The sequence below is a fragment of the Lycium ferocissimum genome, unplaced genomic scaffold (assembly GCF_029784015.1).
Source record: "Lycium ferocissimum isolate CSIRO_LF1 unplaced genomic scaffold, AGI_CSIRO_Lferr_CH_V1 ctg13105, whole genome shotgun sequence".
Classification (NCBI taxonomy): domain Eukaryota; kingdom Viridiplantae; phylum Streptophyta; class Magnoliopsida; order Solanales; family Solanaceae; genus Lycium; species Lycium ferocissimum.
The window spans coordinates 4154-18316 of record NW_026714707.1 but is presented as its reverse complement, the minus strand read 5'-3'; the positions used below and the strand labels follow the sequence as shown (position 1 = coordinate 18316).

General features: G+C 37.3%; 4 protein-coding genes and 1 long non-coding RNA gene across 5 annotated transcripts; 1 reads left to right on the top strand and 4 right to left on the bottom strand.

Moving 5' to 3' along the window:
- Nucleotides 1-203: 203 nt before the first annotated feature.
- Nucleotides 204-1204, bottom strand: LOC132042072 (uncharacterized; the record flags this gene model as incomplete). Its single annotated transcript, XM_059432700.1, has 4 exons — nucleotides 1043-1204; nucleotides 755-847; nucleotides 565-672; nucleotides 204-470 (listed from the first exon to the last, which is right to left on the bottom strand). Coding segments are annotated over exons 1-4 (630 nt in total), but the record flags the coding sequence as incomplete, so codon positions are not given.
- A 54-nt stretch (nucleotides 1205-1258) lies between these two features.
- LOC132042071 (uncharacterized) lies at nucleotides 1259-4731 on the bottom strand. The gene is made up of 3 exons (XM_059432699.1): nucleotides 4627-4731; nucleotides 1618-1972; nucleotides 1259-1545 (listed from the first exon to the last, which is right to left on the bottom strand). The coding sequence occupies exons 2-3, from the start codon at nucleotides 1958-1960 to the stop codon at nucleotides 1259-1261; spliced, it is 630 nt and encodes a 209-aa protein (XP_059288682.1). The 5' UTR covers nucleotides 1961-1972; nucleotides 4627-4731.
- On the top strand, nucleotides 2687-3132 carry LOC132042070 (uncharacterized mitochondrial protein AtMg00810-like). The gene is made up of 2 exons (XM_059432698.1): nucleotides 2687-2834; nucleotides 2951-3132. Exons 1-2 carry the CDS (start codon nucleotides 2687-2689, stop codon nucleotides 3130-3132), a joined length of 330 nt encoding a protein of 109 aa, XP_059288681.1.
- Nucleotides 4732-10453: 5722 nt separating the features above from the next.
- On the bottom strand, nucleotides 10454-10840 carry LOC132042069 (uncharacterized). Its single transcript, XR_009411336.1, has 2 exons — nucleotides 10757-10840; nucleotides 10454-10534 (listed from the first exon to the last, which is right to left on the bottom strand). It is a non-coding gene; the product is annotated as an uncharacterized LOC132042069 (long non-coding RNA).
- A 309-nt stretch (nucleotides 10841-11149) lies between these two features.
- LOC132042073 (serine/threonine-protein phosphatase 7 long form homolog) lies at nucleotides 11150-12920 on the bottom strand. The gene is made up of 4 exons (XM_059432701.1): nucleotides 12432-12920; nucleotides 12175-12333; nucleotides 11625-12054; nucleotides 11150-11526 (listed from the first exon to the last, which is right to left on the bottom strand). The coding sequence occupies exons 1-4, from the start codon at nucleotides 12867-12869 to the stop codon at nucleotides 11150-11152; spliced, it is 1404 nt and encodes a 467-aa protein (XP_059288684.1). The 5' UTR covers nucleotides 12870-12920.
- Nucleotides 12921-14163: the final 1243 nt, after the last annotated feature.

Genomic DNA, 14163 nt, shown 5'->3' with positions numbered 1-14163 from the left:
TGCGCAGGGTTATTTTGGATAGTCCAGAAAACAAAGGAAACTCTGCCGAAATTTTTCTGGAAATTATCTAAATTTGAAATATAGCCTTATCGGCTTCTGTTATATATTTGATCGCGTTCGTTATGTTTTGAGATAGTGTTTGATAGATACGTTTGGGTGCCCAGATCGGGCACCAGTCACGGCCTACGGGGTTGGGTCGTGACAGTAACTTCTGCAGTAACTTCTGCTCGCATAGTTCTCTTTTGTTCCTCCATTTTTTGGATCCTTTCTTGCATTTCTTGCACTACATCATTTGTGGCATTTGAAGTTGGTTCAAAAGTTCCAGCTTTTCCTTTCAAAGAAGTCTTTGTAACCCCCCGTCCATATAGTCTTAGACGTCCCGGATGTTCTGGACCCATAACGGCTGAGTATGCATCAACAGGCTGACTACCATCTGCGCTTAGTTGTGTTTCAATTTCCTCCATTTCAGCCTAACAAAGACAATCCAACAACCGCACTCACAAAACAAAAACTAACAATAAATAATAGATTTCAATAAAAACTTGCAATACATAATATACATACAATTTTACTAGTTGTGTCTTCATTTGACTCCTTGTACAAGCGCCCGGGTTTCCTTTCTCTTGTTTCCACAAAGATCTCCTTAAGTGATACATTTCCCTTGGTTTTTTCCTAGTCACATCAAAATGGATATAAAAAATCGCTTAAAATGACAGGTTTAGACTTAATAAAAAAATAAAATAAGAGAACACACCAATTTATTGCGGACTAAAGCGAAACTTTTTTTGCCGACTGTGTGCGGATTCAACAACTTCTTCCGATTCTCAGCATTTGTTTTAGACATTTTCTGCAACAGAGACAAGAAGATAAGAAGAGAAATTACAAGAAAAAGCGATGCAAAGATAGCGATACTGCAGCAGAGAAGAGAAAGGTAAAAAAAAACCTACAACGACAGCCATATCGCAGCAACGAAAGAGAAGACAGAGAGACAGAAGGACACTTGCACCAGAGAAGACAAATGTATTCTGGAAATATATTTTACCTGGAATTTCTCAGACTTCCAATATTCGAGGAGCTCTTTAAATTGACATTCCGGAATATGACCTGGCCTTTTTTCCATTATGATTTCATCAGTAACTTTTGGTTTGTAACAAAGTTTCTTCAAGTCACTTTTATGCCTTCTCCAAGCAAAGATGAATTGCATTCAAAGTCCACTTTTTTCCACTTCGGAATATCATATTTCTCCTACAATTTTGTGTCATTTTGTTAGCATAAACAATACTTTTAACAGATACTTAAATATTGGAAACTTCAAATATATCCATACATCTTTTGTGTCCATTTTCCTCCAATCAAGTATATCAAATGGGCAAAGGGTCGCAGTCCTCGCTAATGTACCGAGGAAGCTACCAAACTCTATTACAACATCTTCAGTAGGACCAATAGGTTGATTGAGCCTATTCAGTAGGATCAATTTACGCTCATGTCGGCTATGCACACTATGCATTTGCGTTCTGCCTCTTTTTCTTTTCTGAGTCGAAGGGCCTAAAGTTAAAAGAAAATGTAAGAAATTAGAAGTCATGGATGAATTTAATAAGTTCGTAAGCTATGTGTTACCTTCTTCAGATTGTTCATTTGTGGGAGGAATTGTAGAATGCATTTGCATTTCGTCCTCGACGGGCTGTTGCTCCTCGACGGGCTGTTGCTCCGCGACGGGCTGTTGCTCCTCTACATGTTGCTCTTCTACAAGTTGCTCATTTTGGTTAGCTTGTGGTGCTACTGGCTGCTGTTCTCCAATTAATTCTAGCAGATGATCTCTCTCTGACCTTATAGCTTGAACAGTTTCGTTTGTGGTTAATAACTGCCGTTTTTTATTTGCCAAGGATGACAATGAACCAGGTTTAGCATATGCTCTGGTTTGAGCTCTTTTGCTTCTTGTTGAAGGCCCTTGTTGATTCATGACTATCCAGATCTGTGTAAATCTAAGACTGAACAAGTGAGAAAATCTGGAGGACAAAAATAATAAGCATGATACATATTATTAAAAATCTAATATAACACATGATGAAGATGTTGAAGATCATGATAAGATCACTGATCATGATAAGGTTACTTAGGATAAGTACAATCTTATTATTGTTATTGTTAAGTAGTTGTGATAAGCTTAAGTAATAGAGTTTAGTTAAATGTATAACTCTATCATAGACTAGTTTCCTTCATGCATTAGAAGTGTGCTATACGAGTGGTGCATGTGTATAAACTACTGCTAGCAGTGGTAAAAGCAGTGACAAAGCTAGTGATAAAAGTTGTGAGAAAGCCAGTGATAGTAGTGATGATTGGGAACAAAAGGATGTGTTGCTGAGAAGTTGGATTTCTGGTACTCTATCAGAAGAAACCATGAGCCAATGTTTCCAGTCTAAGGTGATCACAACACCAACATCTAGATACCATGCTATATCCCTAGTGATGTTTGGCATGCCAGACTTGGGCATCCAAACTCTAAGTTTTTAGAAGTTTTAGACAAAAATAAGTGTATCAATATCACTTGTTGGAATAAAAGTCCTACTGTTTGTGTTAGTTGTCAAATGGGAAAAGGTTGTAAATTGCCTTTTGGCTTGAGAAATAAGATTGAAAAGGAACCTTAAGAAAATCAGAATTCTTTGAGGTGTTTGTCAAGTTCCAGAAAATGGTTGAGAAACAGTTTTCTAAAAGCATTAAAGTGTTTCAAAGTGATGGAGGGGGTGAGTTTTCTAGCATTGTAGGAAGCCTGCAATATTTGACACTGACCAGACCTGATATAACTCATGCTGTCAACCTTGCTAGCCAGTTCATGCGTAATCCCAACTCGTGCACTTTCAGTTCAAGAGGATACTAAGATATGTACAAGGAACTATTTCTCATGGGCTATGTATTATATCTCAGTCCTCATTCAGACTGTATGGCTTCTCAGATGTAGATTGGGCAGGGTGTGCAACAACAAGAAGATCCACCACTGGCTACAGCATATATCTTGGTGCAAATTGTGTATCCTGGTCCTCTAGGAAGCAAAACACAGTTGCAAGGTCAAGTGCAGAGGCTGTGGCAAGGTCAAGTGCAGAGGCTGAATATAGAGCCTTGGCTACAGCAAATTGAACTCACATGGATAACTTATATTTTGCAGATATTGGAATCTACCTCAAGTCTGCTCCTACACTTTTATCTAAGAAGCCCAAACACAGATGTAGGATCAAGCATGGTTCTAAGAAGACATATAGAATAATCAAGACAGACTTAACCACAGAGTTTTAAGCCATTTCAAACAAGTTCTAAACTTAAAACAATTTCAAACACTACTTAAACAGGTCAGTAGGTTTAACAAGCATTCCAGGTTTCAATCAAGGTTTGCTGTAATCAGCTTTAGTCATTTTTAGTTCTTCAAAATCACCTAGCATATAGCAAGTTTGACAGACTAACAGTAGAGTCTCTAGGACACCATAAACTTGTTCTATTTCCAGAAGTTGCACAACAAAAAAAAAAAAAAAAAAAAAAAAAAAAAAAAACACATATACAAGTAGGAACCTATGGGATCATAATGAGTGCATGAATGCTACCCTAAGCTAGGAATGAAATGCCAAGTGTAACATGGTTGAACAGTTTGCAAGGAGGAAAAATGTATGTGAGACAATTCAAATTTCCTAAGCAAAAGAAAGGGGGGGGGGGAGGATCACCTAAGCATGGTGCCAGTTATAAACTATAAGCAATATCAGTGTAAGACACAATGGCAGCTAATACGGACACTATAATCAGGTTGCAAACAGGACGCAGGGAAGGAACAGGATAAAATCACCAACAACACTAATCCTTTGGTCAAGAACATAAGCCCTTCCCCGACAACCTTGAAATCAAATGACAAAGGTTAGAAGTTAAAGCACATTTTAGAAATTCTTAGCATCGTAGGCTCTATTTTGTCTCTCGATTTTAAGACTTAGGGTGAAACAATCGAGCTACAAGTTCCAAAGTGTCTTATGGCCACGCTGAGTATCCTATGGTCAAAACAGGTTCATTTTGCAACTTTTAATCCTCAAGGCCATGCATTGGCTAGTTACAGCCTCAATCTACACAAAACAAGTTCTATGGAGTGTCAAATTATAAATTGAAGCAAATTATAACATTAAGAGGCCATTATCATCTAAAATGGATCAGAATAGTCCTCAAACAACACCTAGGTGAACACAGTTTTGTCTTGATAGTTGATTTCAATGCAAGTTTCCAAGAATAAGTAAGTATAGAAGTCAGAAAATAGCAAGGCAATGTACTGGTTTTGTTGGACAGAACTTGTAACTTGAAATGCCAAGATATTTGGATGATTCTATGAATGAGGAATATGCTCAATACATAAATCGAGAGCAGCTTGGCATGAAGTTTCAGTCAACAGAAGATAAAAACATGAAAAAGTTCAAAGGTCAAATTAAAGATAGACCAAATATTTTGAAGTCCAACATAATTATAACAAAGGAAAAAATCTCTGCGCATCTATTTACGCAGAAGAAAAGAGATATCGTTTATCAATAACATGATAACAAAGTTTTGCTTCTTGTTCTTAGATTTGAAGGAAAATACCTAAGAGATAGAGTGAAAGACTAGAACCTGAATTTTTGTTGGTCTCCTGTGAAGTTAAAGATTCCTCAGAGATATTGCAGAAATATGGATACTGCATATGAATATAAGAAAAAAAGACTTAATAAGTTTCTCATCAATAAAAATCTCAAAATGAATATACGAAAGAAAGATAACATAATGTATCATACAGTGTGTGCACTAATTTAGAGACAAATATGAAGGTAAGCACATTAACAGAAAGAGAATAAGAGATAGTAAACGGAGTCCACTTTTACATTCACATCATTATAAAAGGGAATTTATTATTCACTACCAAAATTGATGAAGGGTATATATTTGTACAAGTTCAAAAGATCCTTTGTCAATCATCAGGCTCCATCTAATCCCAATCGGTATCATCGAACTCAGCCTCCTCTTCCGATGTTTCCATAGATACATCTTGTGAATGTTGTGCAAGGGAAGACACATCAATGATATCAACAGGGAGATCTTCTCTCGACCATCTGACATCGACATCGAGTAATCTTTCTGATGAGCCAATGTCATCATTAGGCTCCCTCCAAAATGTTTCTTCAATATTAGGACAATTCTCTTCCTCCAATTCATACAAATCAACCGGGACTTTATTTCTTGCATAATAAACCCCTTTCTCAATTGGATCCTCCACATAAAATACTTGATGCACTTGAGATGCTAGTACAAAAGGGTCGTCAGTGCTGCATTTTTTATTGAAGTATACCCGAGTCAACCCATAGCCATCGACTTCATTATGAAACCAATCACATCTAAATAGTACAACACTAAAACAACCCCAATAATCAATCTCAATGATATCTTGAATAACTCCATAATAGGCAACCATTCCATCAACGGGATTTTGGTCTCTCGGCACTAGCAAAACTATCGCTTGTTGCTTGACAAACTCACTCCACTATTTTGAGTCTTGCATGAGGCATCCCGTTTCATAGTATGAAATCGGTATCCATTGATGAAATATCCAGTATATCTTTTGGCCACTACACTAGGCCCATAAGATAGCCATATTATATGATTGGGCACTTTAACTGTTTTAACTTTCTCTTTTAACCAATCACCAAATTCTCGACTATGAATTCGTGCTTTTGCCCATGCATTTCCACTACCACGTTTATCAATTATACTCTTATGTTCCCTGCAAGCATGTATGTTATATTAATCATTAGGTATATAAAAATGAAATTCATAACACATTATCATAATAAATAAAGTTCAAAATTCAAATGACTATTTTTTCTTACTTGATAAACGTCTCTACTTGTTCATCTCCAGTATTGAACAAAGCATACCGATGTGCTTCAACCCACTGATGACTATCCATGTCAAATGTCTTGCCTTTCCTTTTCTTCTTACTTCCAATTGGATGGCCTGTCTTAGGAAATATATGTGAAAAATCATTTCCCTTTGTTTGAACATCTTCATCCTCGGTCTGATACCTACTAAATCTTGTCTTCACCCCATCATGTAGGTATCTTGAACAAAAGGTCAAACACTCTTCGGCCAGAAAACTCTCCGCTATTGATCCTTCTGGATTGGATCGATTCCGAACGAACCCCTTGTACTTACACATGTTTCTCTCATTAGGATACATCCAACGCAAATGAACCGGACCCCCAAGCTTAATTTCATCTACTAAATGGATAGGTAAATGTGTCATTATATCAAAAAAGGTTGGAGGAAAAATCTTTTCAAGGTCACATACTATATCTATGATTTCAGCCTTCATTTTATCAAGATCTCTTCTTCTTATAACCTTACTACATATGGTTCTAAAATAATTCCCCAACCTAATCAAGGCCAAAGACACATTCTTGGGTAACACTTTTCTAACCGCAACCTGAAGCAAGTACTGCATTATGAAATGAGCATCATGGCTCTTATAACCTGATACTTTCATCTCCTCCATTTGCACACGACGTGATATATTAGAGGCACACCCTTTTGGTAATTTGACATTTTTTAAAACAGTGCAAAACAACCTTTTCTCCTCTGGTTTCATAGAGAAACAAGCTTTAGCCAGATGAATTTTACCATTCTTATCATCTTTAAATGGTTGAAGCTCCTTGCGTATCCCCATCTCGTGCAAGTCATAGCAAGAATTTACATGATCTTTGGACTTTCCAGGTACATCTAACAAATTCCCAAGCAAACTATCACATATATTCTTCTCTATGTGCATCACGTCAAGATTGTGCCTCAATTTGTTATGTGCCCAATATGGCAATTTAAAAAATATGGATCGTTTCTTCCATGGACCATCACTCTTCCGAGCCCTTTTCTTTCGGCCCTTCCCAAAGACATTATTGAATTCACGTAGCTCTTCAAGCACTTCTATGCCTGATAACGGAGTAGGTGCAGCTTTTTATTCCTCCTTACCATCAAATGATTTCTTATCTCTTCGGAGTGGATGACAGGAGGTAAAAATGCTCGATGACCCAAGTAACACATCTTACGACTATGTTTGAGATATTGAGAGCAAGTATCATAATTACAGGTGGGGCATGCCCATTTCCCCTTGGTGCTCCATCCAGAAAGCATTGCTAGTGCTGGAAAATCACTAACTGTCCACAATAAAGCTGCACGCATTAGAAATGTTTGGTTAGTTTCAGCATCATATGTTTCCACTCCCATTTCCCATAGTTCCTTCAACTCTGCAATTAGCGGTTGTAGGAACACATCTATATCGTTTCCAGGAGACGATGGACCTGGAATGATCATTGACAACATTATATACTCCGGCTTCATGCAAATCCATGGTGGCAAATTATAGTTCATTAACATAACTGGCCATGTACTATGGGAAATGCTCATGGTTCGGAATGGATTGAAACCATCACTTGAAAGACCCAATCGAACATTACGAGGATCTTTAGAGAAATCCAGGTGCAATGAATCAAAATCCTTCCAAGCTTCCCCATCAGCAGGATGTCTTAAATTCCCATCTTTGGGTCATTCAGTAGCATGCCATCTCATGGCTACAGATGTTTCAGAACACATAAATATCCTCTGAAGCCTAGGCTTTAAAGGGAAGTACCTTAAAACCTTTGTCGGGATTTTAGTGTTGTTATTAGTCAAATCATCACGAACATTCTTCCATCTAGAAGAACCACACACGAGCAATTATCTATCTTCGCATTGTTATTCCAAAATAGCATACAACGTTAGGGCATGCATGAATTTTCTCATAACCAAGACCCAAATCTTTTATCACCTTTTTTGCCTTGTTGAAAGACTCGGGTAGCCGAGCAAGGGAAATGCCTCTTTTATCAAGTCTAATAAGTCTGAAAAGGCTACATTACTCAACCCGTGAATGCATTTAAACAAGTACAACCGGATGGTGAAACTCAACTTAGAAAAATTCTTACACCCTGGGTACAACTCTTGTTTCCCTTCGTCAACTAATTTGAAAAATCTATTTGCATCTTCAGATGGTCCCTCTCTCACTCCTTCATGCAGCAGATCACCCTCTACATTCCTAAAAGTATCATAAAGTAGTCCATCGATATCGTCATGCATGTCGGAAGTTTCATCATCATTGGTTGGATGCGGCATATTTGTTGAAGAAAATCCTTCTCCATGGAAAACCCATTTGGTGTATCCATTAACAAATCCATAACCAAACAAGTGATTCTCCACCACCGTTCGAGTATGCCAATACCGATTAAAACACCTTTTACAAGGGCATAGTATTTCATTTCCTTGAGAAGCTCGTTCAAATGTCTTATCAAGAAAATACTTCACTCCACGATCATACTCATTGGTGGATCTTCGGAGATCCATCCAACTTTTATCTATAGTATCCATTGAATATCCTACGTGACACGAGCATAACATCAAAATCAAAATTCAAATAGCAAATTTCAACGTAAATGCATACAAAAAGAGAAAAGTATCACTTTTCCCCATCAACCCAATGTTTTGCTTTGAAGAATGATCCAAGAAAAAGAATAATTCCATGGTTAGACTACATAGAGATCATTTTTTTATCAAATCCACAAACAAATGCAAATGAATTTTTTTCCCATATGATAAATAAGTGATTTTTGGTGGTCGATGATGGCAAAGTAAGACGAAGAAGAAGATAAAATAAAAATTAAAAAGGAAATGCTTAATTAGATTACCCTCCTCACAAAAAAAAAAAAAGGTTACCCTCCTCACGCGCTTCAACTAAGTGCAACACACACATTATACCAACTCAGCAAAAAGTATTCAATAGGTACAGGTTTTGAAGAGTTCGAGTGTCAAATTGAAACAAGATTACATTTTATCACACCCATAAACTAAAATCCACAAACAAATGCAGAAGATTTTTTGTTTCCACAGAAACCCAGTTCACAAATTTCAAAAATGATCCAAGAAAATGAAAGAAAAAGGTAAATTCTACAGCTACACTACTTAGATATCCCATTTTTTTTCACACCCAGAAATTAATTCACAACCAAATGCAGTAGATATTTTTTTTCCAAAAAAAAAAAAAAAAAAAACGCAGAGCATATAGATTCAAGTTGCTGTACGAAAATCAACAATTCCATAGCTACGCTACATAAAGTTAACATTCTTATCACACCAACAAACTAAAAATCCACAAACAAACTTATAGAATTTCTGATTTTTAAAAATACTACAACAATAATACATGTTAGGAGAGACAACGATGAAGACAACGATGATGCAAACCTGTTGATGCAAAAAGCTAGAACACTAATTAGCTGAAGACAACGATGAATTTTGCTTGACAAGCTTCAAATCAGAATAAATTAGTCACATTGCTAAAGAAAACCCATTGTTAAAAGCTTCAACTGAGAAGAAATATTAGATGAAATGTTTTCACTGATATATTTATTCAGATACGTTCAACTTTTTAGTCATTATTTTTTATTAAAAAATGGGGGTTGGCGGGTCCAATAGAATAAGTGGAGGGAAAAATATTGGGGGGAAATATTGGGGGAAAGAAAACTGTCCCAATAGCTAAATTTTCTTATATGACTGTTGCAATAGAATTATCTATTGCAACGGTTCCAGTACCCGTTACTAAATGTACGTCTATAGCATCGGTTATCTGACTAACGCGACGGTTTGATTTTAAAAATGTGCTGTTAGGTCAAAGTGTACTTGCAACGGTTAAAACCGATGCAACATATACTCTATTGCGACGGTTTATTAACTGTTGCTAAAAAACCGTTGCTATAGGCCTATTTTCTGGTAGTGTTGATTTACCGATTGCATGGCAGATTTGACGACTGCATGCATTTTGCGCTTCAACAACAAAAATTTTACAAATTATTTTACTATTTTTCTTTTACAGCTGCATGCGTGATTTGACGACTGGAAGGATTCTCTAGCATAAAAAAAATTTCAAGAATCAATTATTGCTACGTTGGCCGGCCAATGTTTACCAATCAACAAAATGAATTGTTGTAAAACGTAGGCAGGCCAACGTTTTGCAACAAAATGAATTGTTGCAAAACGTTGGCCTGCCTATGTTTTACAACAAAATGAATTGTTGCAAAAACGTTGGCAGTTTTGCAGTAATTGATGCATGAAACTTTTTTATGCACGTTTTAGCTGAGAATCCATGCAGTCGTTAAATCTGCTATGTAGTCGTAACATCAAGAATGCAATTGTTTTTGTTGTAAAACATTGTCAAGAACTCAAATCTAACCTTTATTTATTGTAAAACATTGGCAAGCATTCAAATCTAACCTTTATTCAAAACACAATATGTATTCTTGAAAGATTACATAACTATTGAGATTTGAGATAAATTCAATAATTAATAAAAATTTAATTTTTACAAAGGTCCCTCCCCCTCCCCCCCCCCCCCCGTGCCACACCGAGTTTGCCGGCGCTGTCGTTTTGATCTACGTTGGTGAACCTCCTCTTGTATCACACCCGCATCCTGTAAATGCCATAAAAAATAGAAGTTATTTTTGTATGATTGGATTCGTTAGATAAATTTTCTTAGCAATTACTTTGATTGTCTACGTAAAATCGGACAAACATCTCCCCTGTAACAAGGACTTCCTCCAATACCATATACCAACACAAACAACCAAAGAAACCTAGACAACACACCACATAACAACCACAAGTCACCAAATACTTTGAATTAAAAGCTAACCTGTGGCTCTAAAGTCTGTACATCCGGCACAGGAATGTGTGAGGATCCAACATCAAATGCCATGGGAGACTATGCAAAATAAATAATATAGACACATAAGGTAGCCATTACATTAATGAAATTAAATAAGATACAAGCTATTTGAGTGGTTAGAATACTCACGTCGCAAAAACTCGCTCCTCCCAATTGAAGAGCTCTGTCCAGTGAATGCAGGTAAAGGCCCCTTAGTTATCCCATAAGAACTACCTGTCTGAACACCAAACTGTTGGGCCATAACTCCGAGGCTAATAGGCTCAGACGATGCGAATGCCTGAAAAGGCCCCTCATGTCTGATTACGGCCGGTGATTGGGCCTCGGGAGCAGACGTCGATGAGCTGGACATACCAAAATCTATTATTGGGTAATATGCATCATCAACTGAGGCATCGTTGAGCTGGGCATATCTTGATCAAAACGAACCTCTTCCTCATCAACCAACTGGTGATCCACGTGACCTCGACCCCGTCTGTTACCTGATTGGCATCCTCTACCACGCGCCGTAGGTCTTGGTACATTAGGACATTGACGACGAGGCACTTGCATAGTAGGCGGCTCAACATACTCTGCCGGTGGTCTATAATTGGGAGCGAAACTCAACATCGTCCCCAGAAAGGCAGCAGCCATGGACTCTGTATTAATGTGGCTAAACATCTCTACTAATTCCTTCACTTCATTAGACTTGGTTGGATCTTGGATAGTCTCCTGAGCCAACCTGTACGATTCTTGATGTCCTAAAGCCTAAAAAAAAAAAAATTAAATTACAAGATTTGATAGTGGTCTAAGACACATATAAAGACATCAAACATCTAATGGAATGTAATGTATGTACCAAAGGTTTTCATGCCCGCTCGCCATGTGTGTTGGTATCCTCTATCCACATTATGCGCAGGATTTCCTATGAAAGTGCACGAGTGACGTCGATACCAACAAAAATACTCTGATAATGACTCTGGGTCTTGAGTTTCATACTCGGCCAGAATTACCCTTTGTCGACGATTTTCCCACAAAAAGTCCGTTTGTGTAAAATTTTGTTGATCCTCCACTGTTATAGCATACCGCTTGTCACGTTTGTAATGAGAAGGATCTATCTCAGCACATGGTCCCGGAATATGTTGCTTCCTACCAAACTGTCTGAGAACGCGGTCTACCATGTGCCACTCTCGATAGATCCCACAAATAAGGGGAACCTGCGCCATCCAAATAGCTCGGCCACGCCGACACCACTCAGGGAGTCCATTAATGATGGCCTCTGAATAAGGCTGCCACACAAACTACGATAGAAAGAACATAAAATTACATGATAATAAAATAAATAAATTACACATAAGCGTAACTATTATATCAAAACGCCATTAACAACCATAATTATGATAAAATACCTGAGCATCTATTAGGTTTTCTAATACATCCCTACATATGGGTAGCACAACACGTGCCTCATTTTCACGAGCTTTACGATGAGTCCACTTTCGTGCAAGAGCCGTGTGTGGCTGAAGGGCCCTGGGTGGTGGCTGCATCGGTATAATTCGCTCCCAAGCCTAAACCTATATTGAAAATTTAAAATAAATACATAAAAACCTTATAACTATCAAATAGGACAACCAAATAAAATTATATAATTTTAAAGTTCACGTACCTGCAATAAGGAAATGAATCCACACACATCCTTGGCTTTCTTCAACGAAGCGCGGCATAAACAAGTATACAAATATGACAATGCAGCCGCTCCCCAAGCTTGTCTACTCATTGCTCTAAGGTCACGCATGTCAAGCAAATAGTCTAAATTAAGTAAGTCACCGGACTTATCCGGAAATATCGTGCCGCCACAAAGCCATAGCAAGTACAACCTAACCCGCTGTTGCACAATAATTTCTGGAGTCTGATCTGTAATGTCATCTAAGCCTCTAATATATTCAATTAATTTATTTAGTTCTAACCTACTAACACCATTAAAACAATCCAGACCGGGTGCCCAACCAATAAGCTCATGGATTAATTGTTGCCACCCAACAATACTTATATTTCTAGCATTAACATCATTCAAGGGATTACCATCAACAACCATGCCAAACATGAGCTCAATATCTTGTAATGTGATGGTCGCCTCACCCGTACGTTGATGAAAGGTGTGCGTCTCGTGACGCCATCTCTCTATAAGCGTGTGCGTCGGATGATGATCGCCGAATCATATGATACACATCCTACCTCTACTACTCCCCTAAATCCACACGGGCCAAAGTAGTCAAGGATGCGAGGATGAAAAGGATGACGCTTCACGTGCTTCCAAAATTCGGTATTCGCGCGGCGTGGAAACAGGCATCCGGTCGGTCCTCTCAAGGCACCATCCCACACAGCCTGTGATCGATGCTTCTCCGGAGTGTTAACACATCGTACACTTCTGGCCCCGATGTACGCATACCCGTGGAAGCTCCATACCTTAGATTAAAAAAAAAAATTGAAGTCCAGATCAAGCTATTTGGAGTAACTTACATATTATTATTCCAATTTTAGCAGAACAAATATGCACTGGCTAGATAAAGCCAACTTCCATTCGCCTTATTTAGAAACCACTGATAGTGGACCACATTAATACCTATAAGGTATAGACAAAATAATTGTCCACCCACTTAGACTTAGGTCCCATATAATAAAGCATTATCATGACATTTTAAGTATCTTTTTTTTTGGGCTACTGAGGCATCAATTAAGTTTCACTTTTCTGGCTATATAAATATCACATTAAAGGTACAATGAAAAACAATTAGTTATTCAGATCTTTTATATAACAATCCACAAAAATAACAGTAACATAACAACAAATTTCTTCAAAAGTGCTACTAAACAAATCAGACCTTTTATATAATAATGCTTCTAACAATCATATCTTAAGTTCAAATTAAAATAACACAAATAAGACAAACATATATCTTATACGTATTAAAATAACACAAATAAAAAATAACAATTAAGATATATAAGACATGCAGTATATCCTACATCTACTATAAATATACAATATTAAATGAGTTAGAAAAAATACCTTAATTTAGATAGCAACAAAAGATAAAGATGAAGAAGTTGCTCCAAAAATTAGACTGTAACGCAAGTTTTAAAAAGAAAATAAATGGAGGAGAAGGAAAAGGAGAAGGAGGCGGAGGCGAAGATGAAATTATGTAACTTCAAAAGGATGGAGGAAGAGGCAGAGGAGAAAGGAGAAAAATTAGGGCAACAATGCACAATGAGTCGTGAATAGTATCACATTTTACAAATATATGTTGTAAAACTTGGACTGATCCACGTTATACAAATAATTTTGTATAACGTGGATCAGTCCACGTTTTACAACATATATTTGTAAAACGTGGACT

Excerpts from the sequence above, each read along its gene's own strand:
- LOC132042071 (XM_059432699.1), bottom strand. The coding sequence starts at position 1,960 with ATGAATCAACAAGGGCCTTCAACAAGAAGCAAAAGAGCTCAAACCAGA. Across the intron at positions 1,546-1,617 it reads AAATGAACAATCTGAAGAAG|GCCCTTCGACTCAGAAAAGA; the intron begins GTAACACATAGC and ends TTTTAACTTTAG.
- LOC132042070 (XM_059432698.1), top strand. The coding sequence starts at position 2,687 with ATGGTTGAGAAACAGTTTTCTAAAAGCATTAAAGTGTTTCAAAGTGAT. Across the intron at positions 2,835-2,950 it reads CCTTGCTAGCCAGTTCATGC|ATGTAGATTGGGCAGGGTGT; the intron begins GTAATCCCAACT and ends ATGGCTTCTCAG.
- LOC132042073 (XM_059432701.1), bottom strand. The coding sequence starts at position 12,869 with ATGTTTGGCATGGTTGTTGATGGTAATCCCTTGAATGATGTTAATGCT. Across the intron at positions 12,334-12,431 it reads GATTCATTTCCTTATTGCAG|GCTTGGGAGCGAATTATACC; the intron begins GTACGTGAACTT and ends ATATAGGTTTAG. Across the intron at positions 12,055-12,174 it reads AAAACCTAATAGATGCTCAG|CCTTATTCAGAGGCCATCAT; the intron begins GTATTTTATCAT and ends TTTGTGTGGCAG.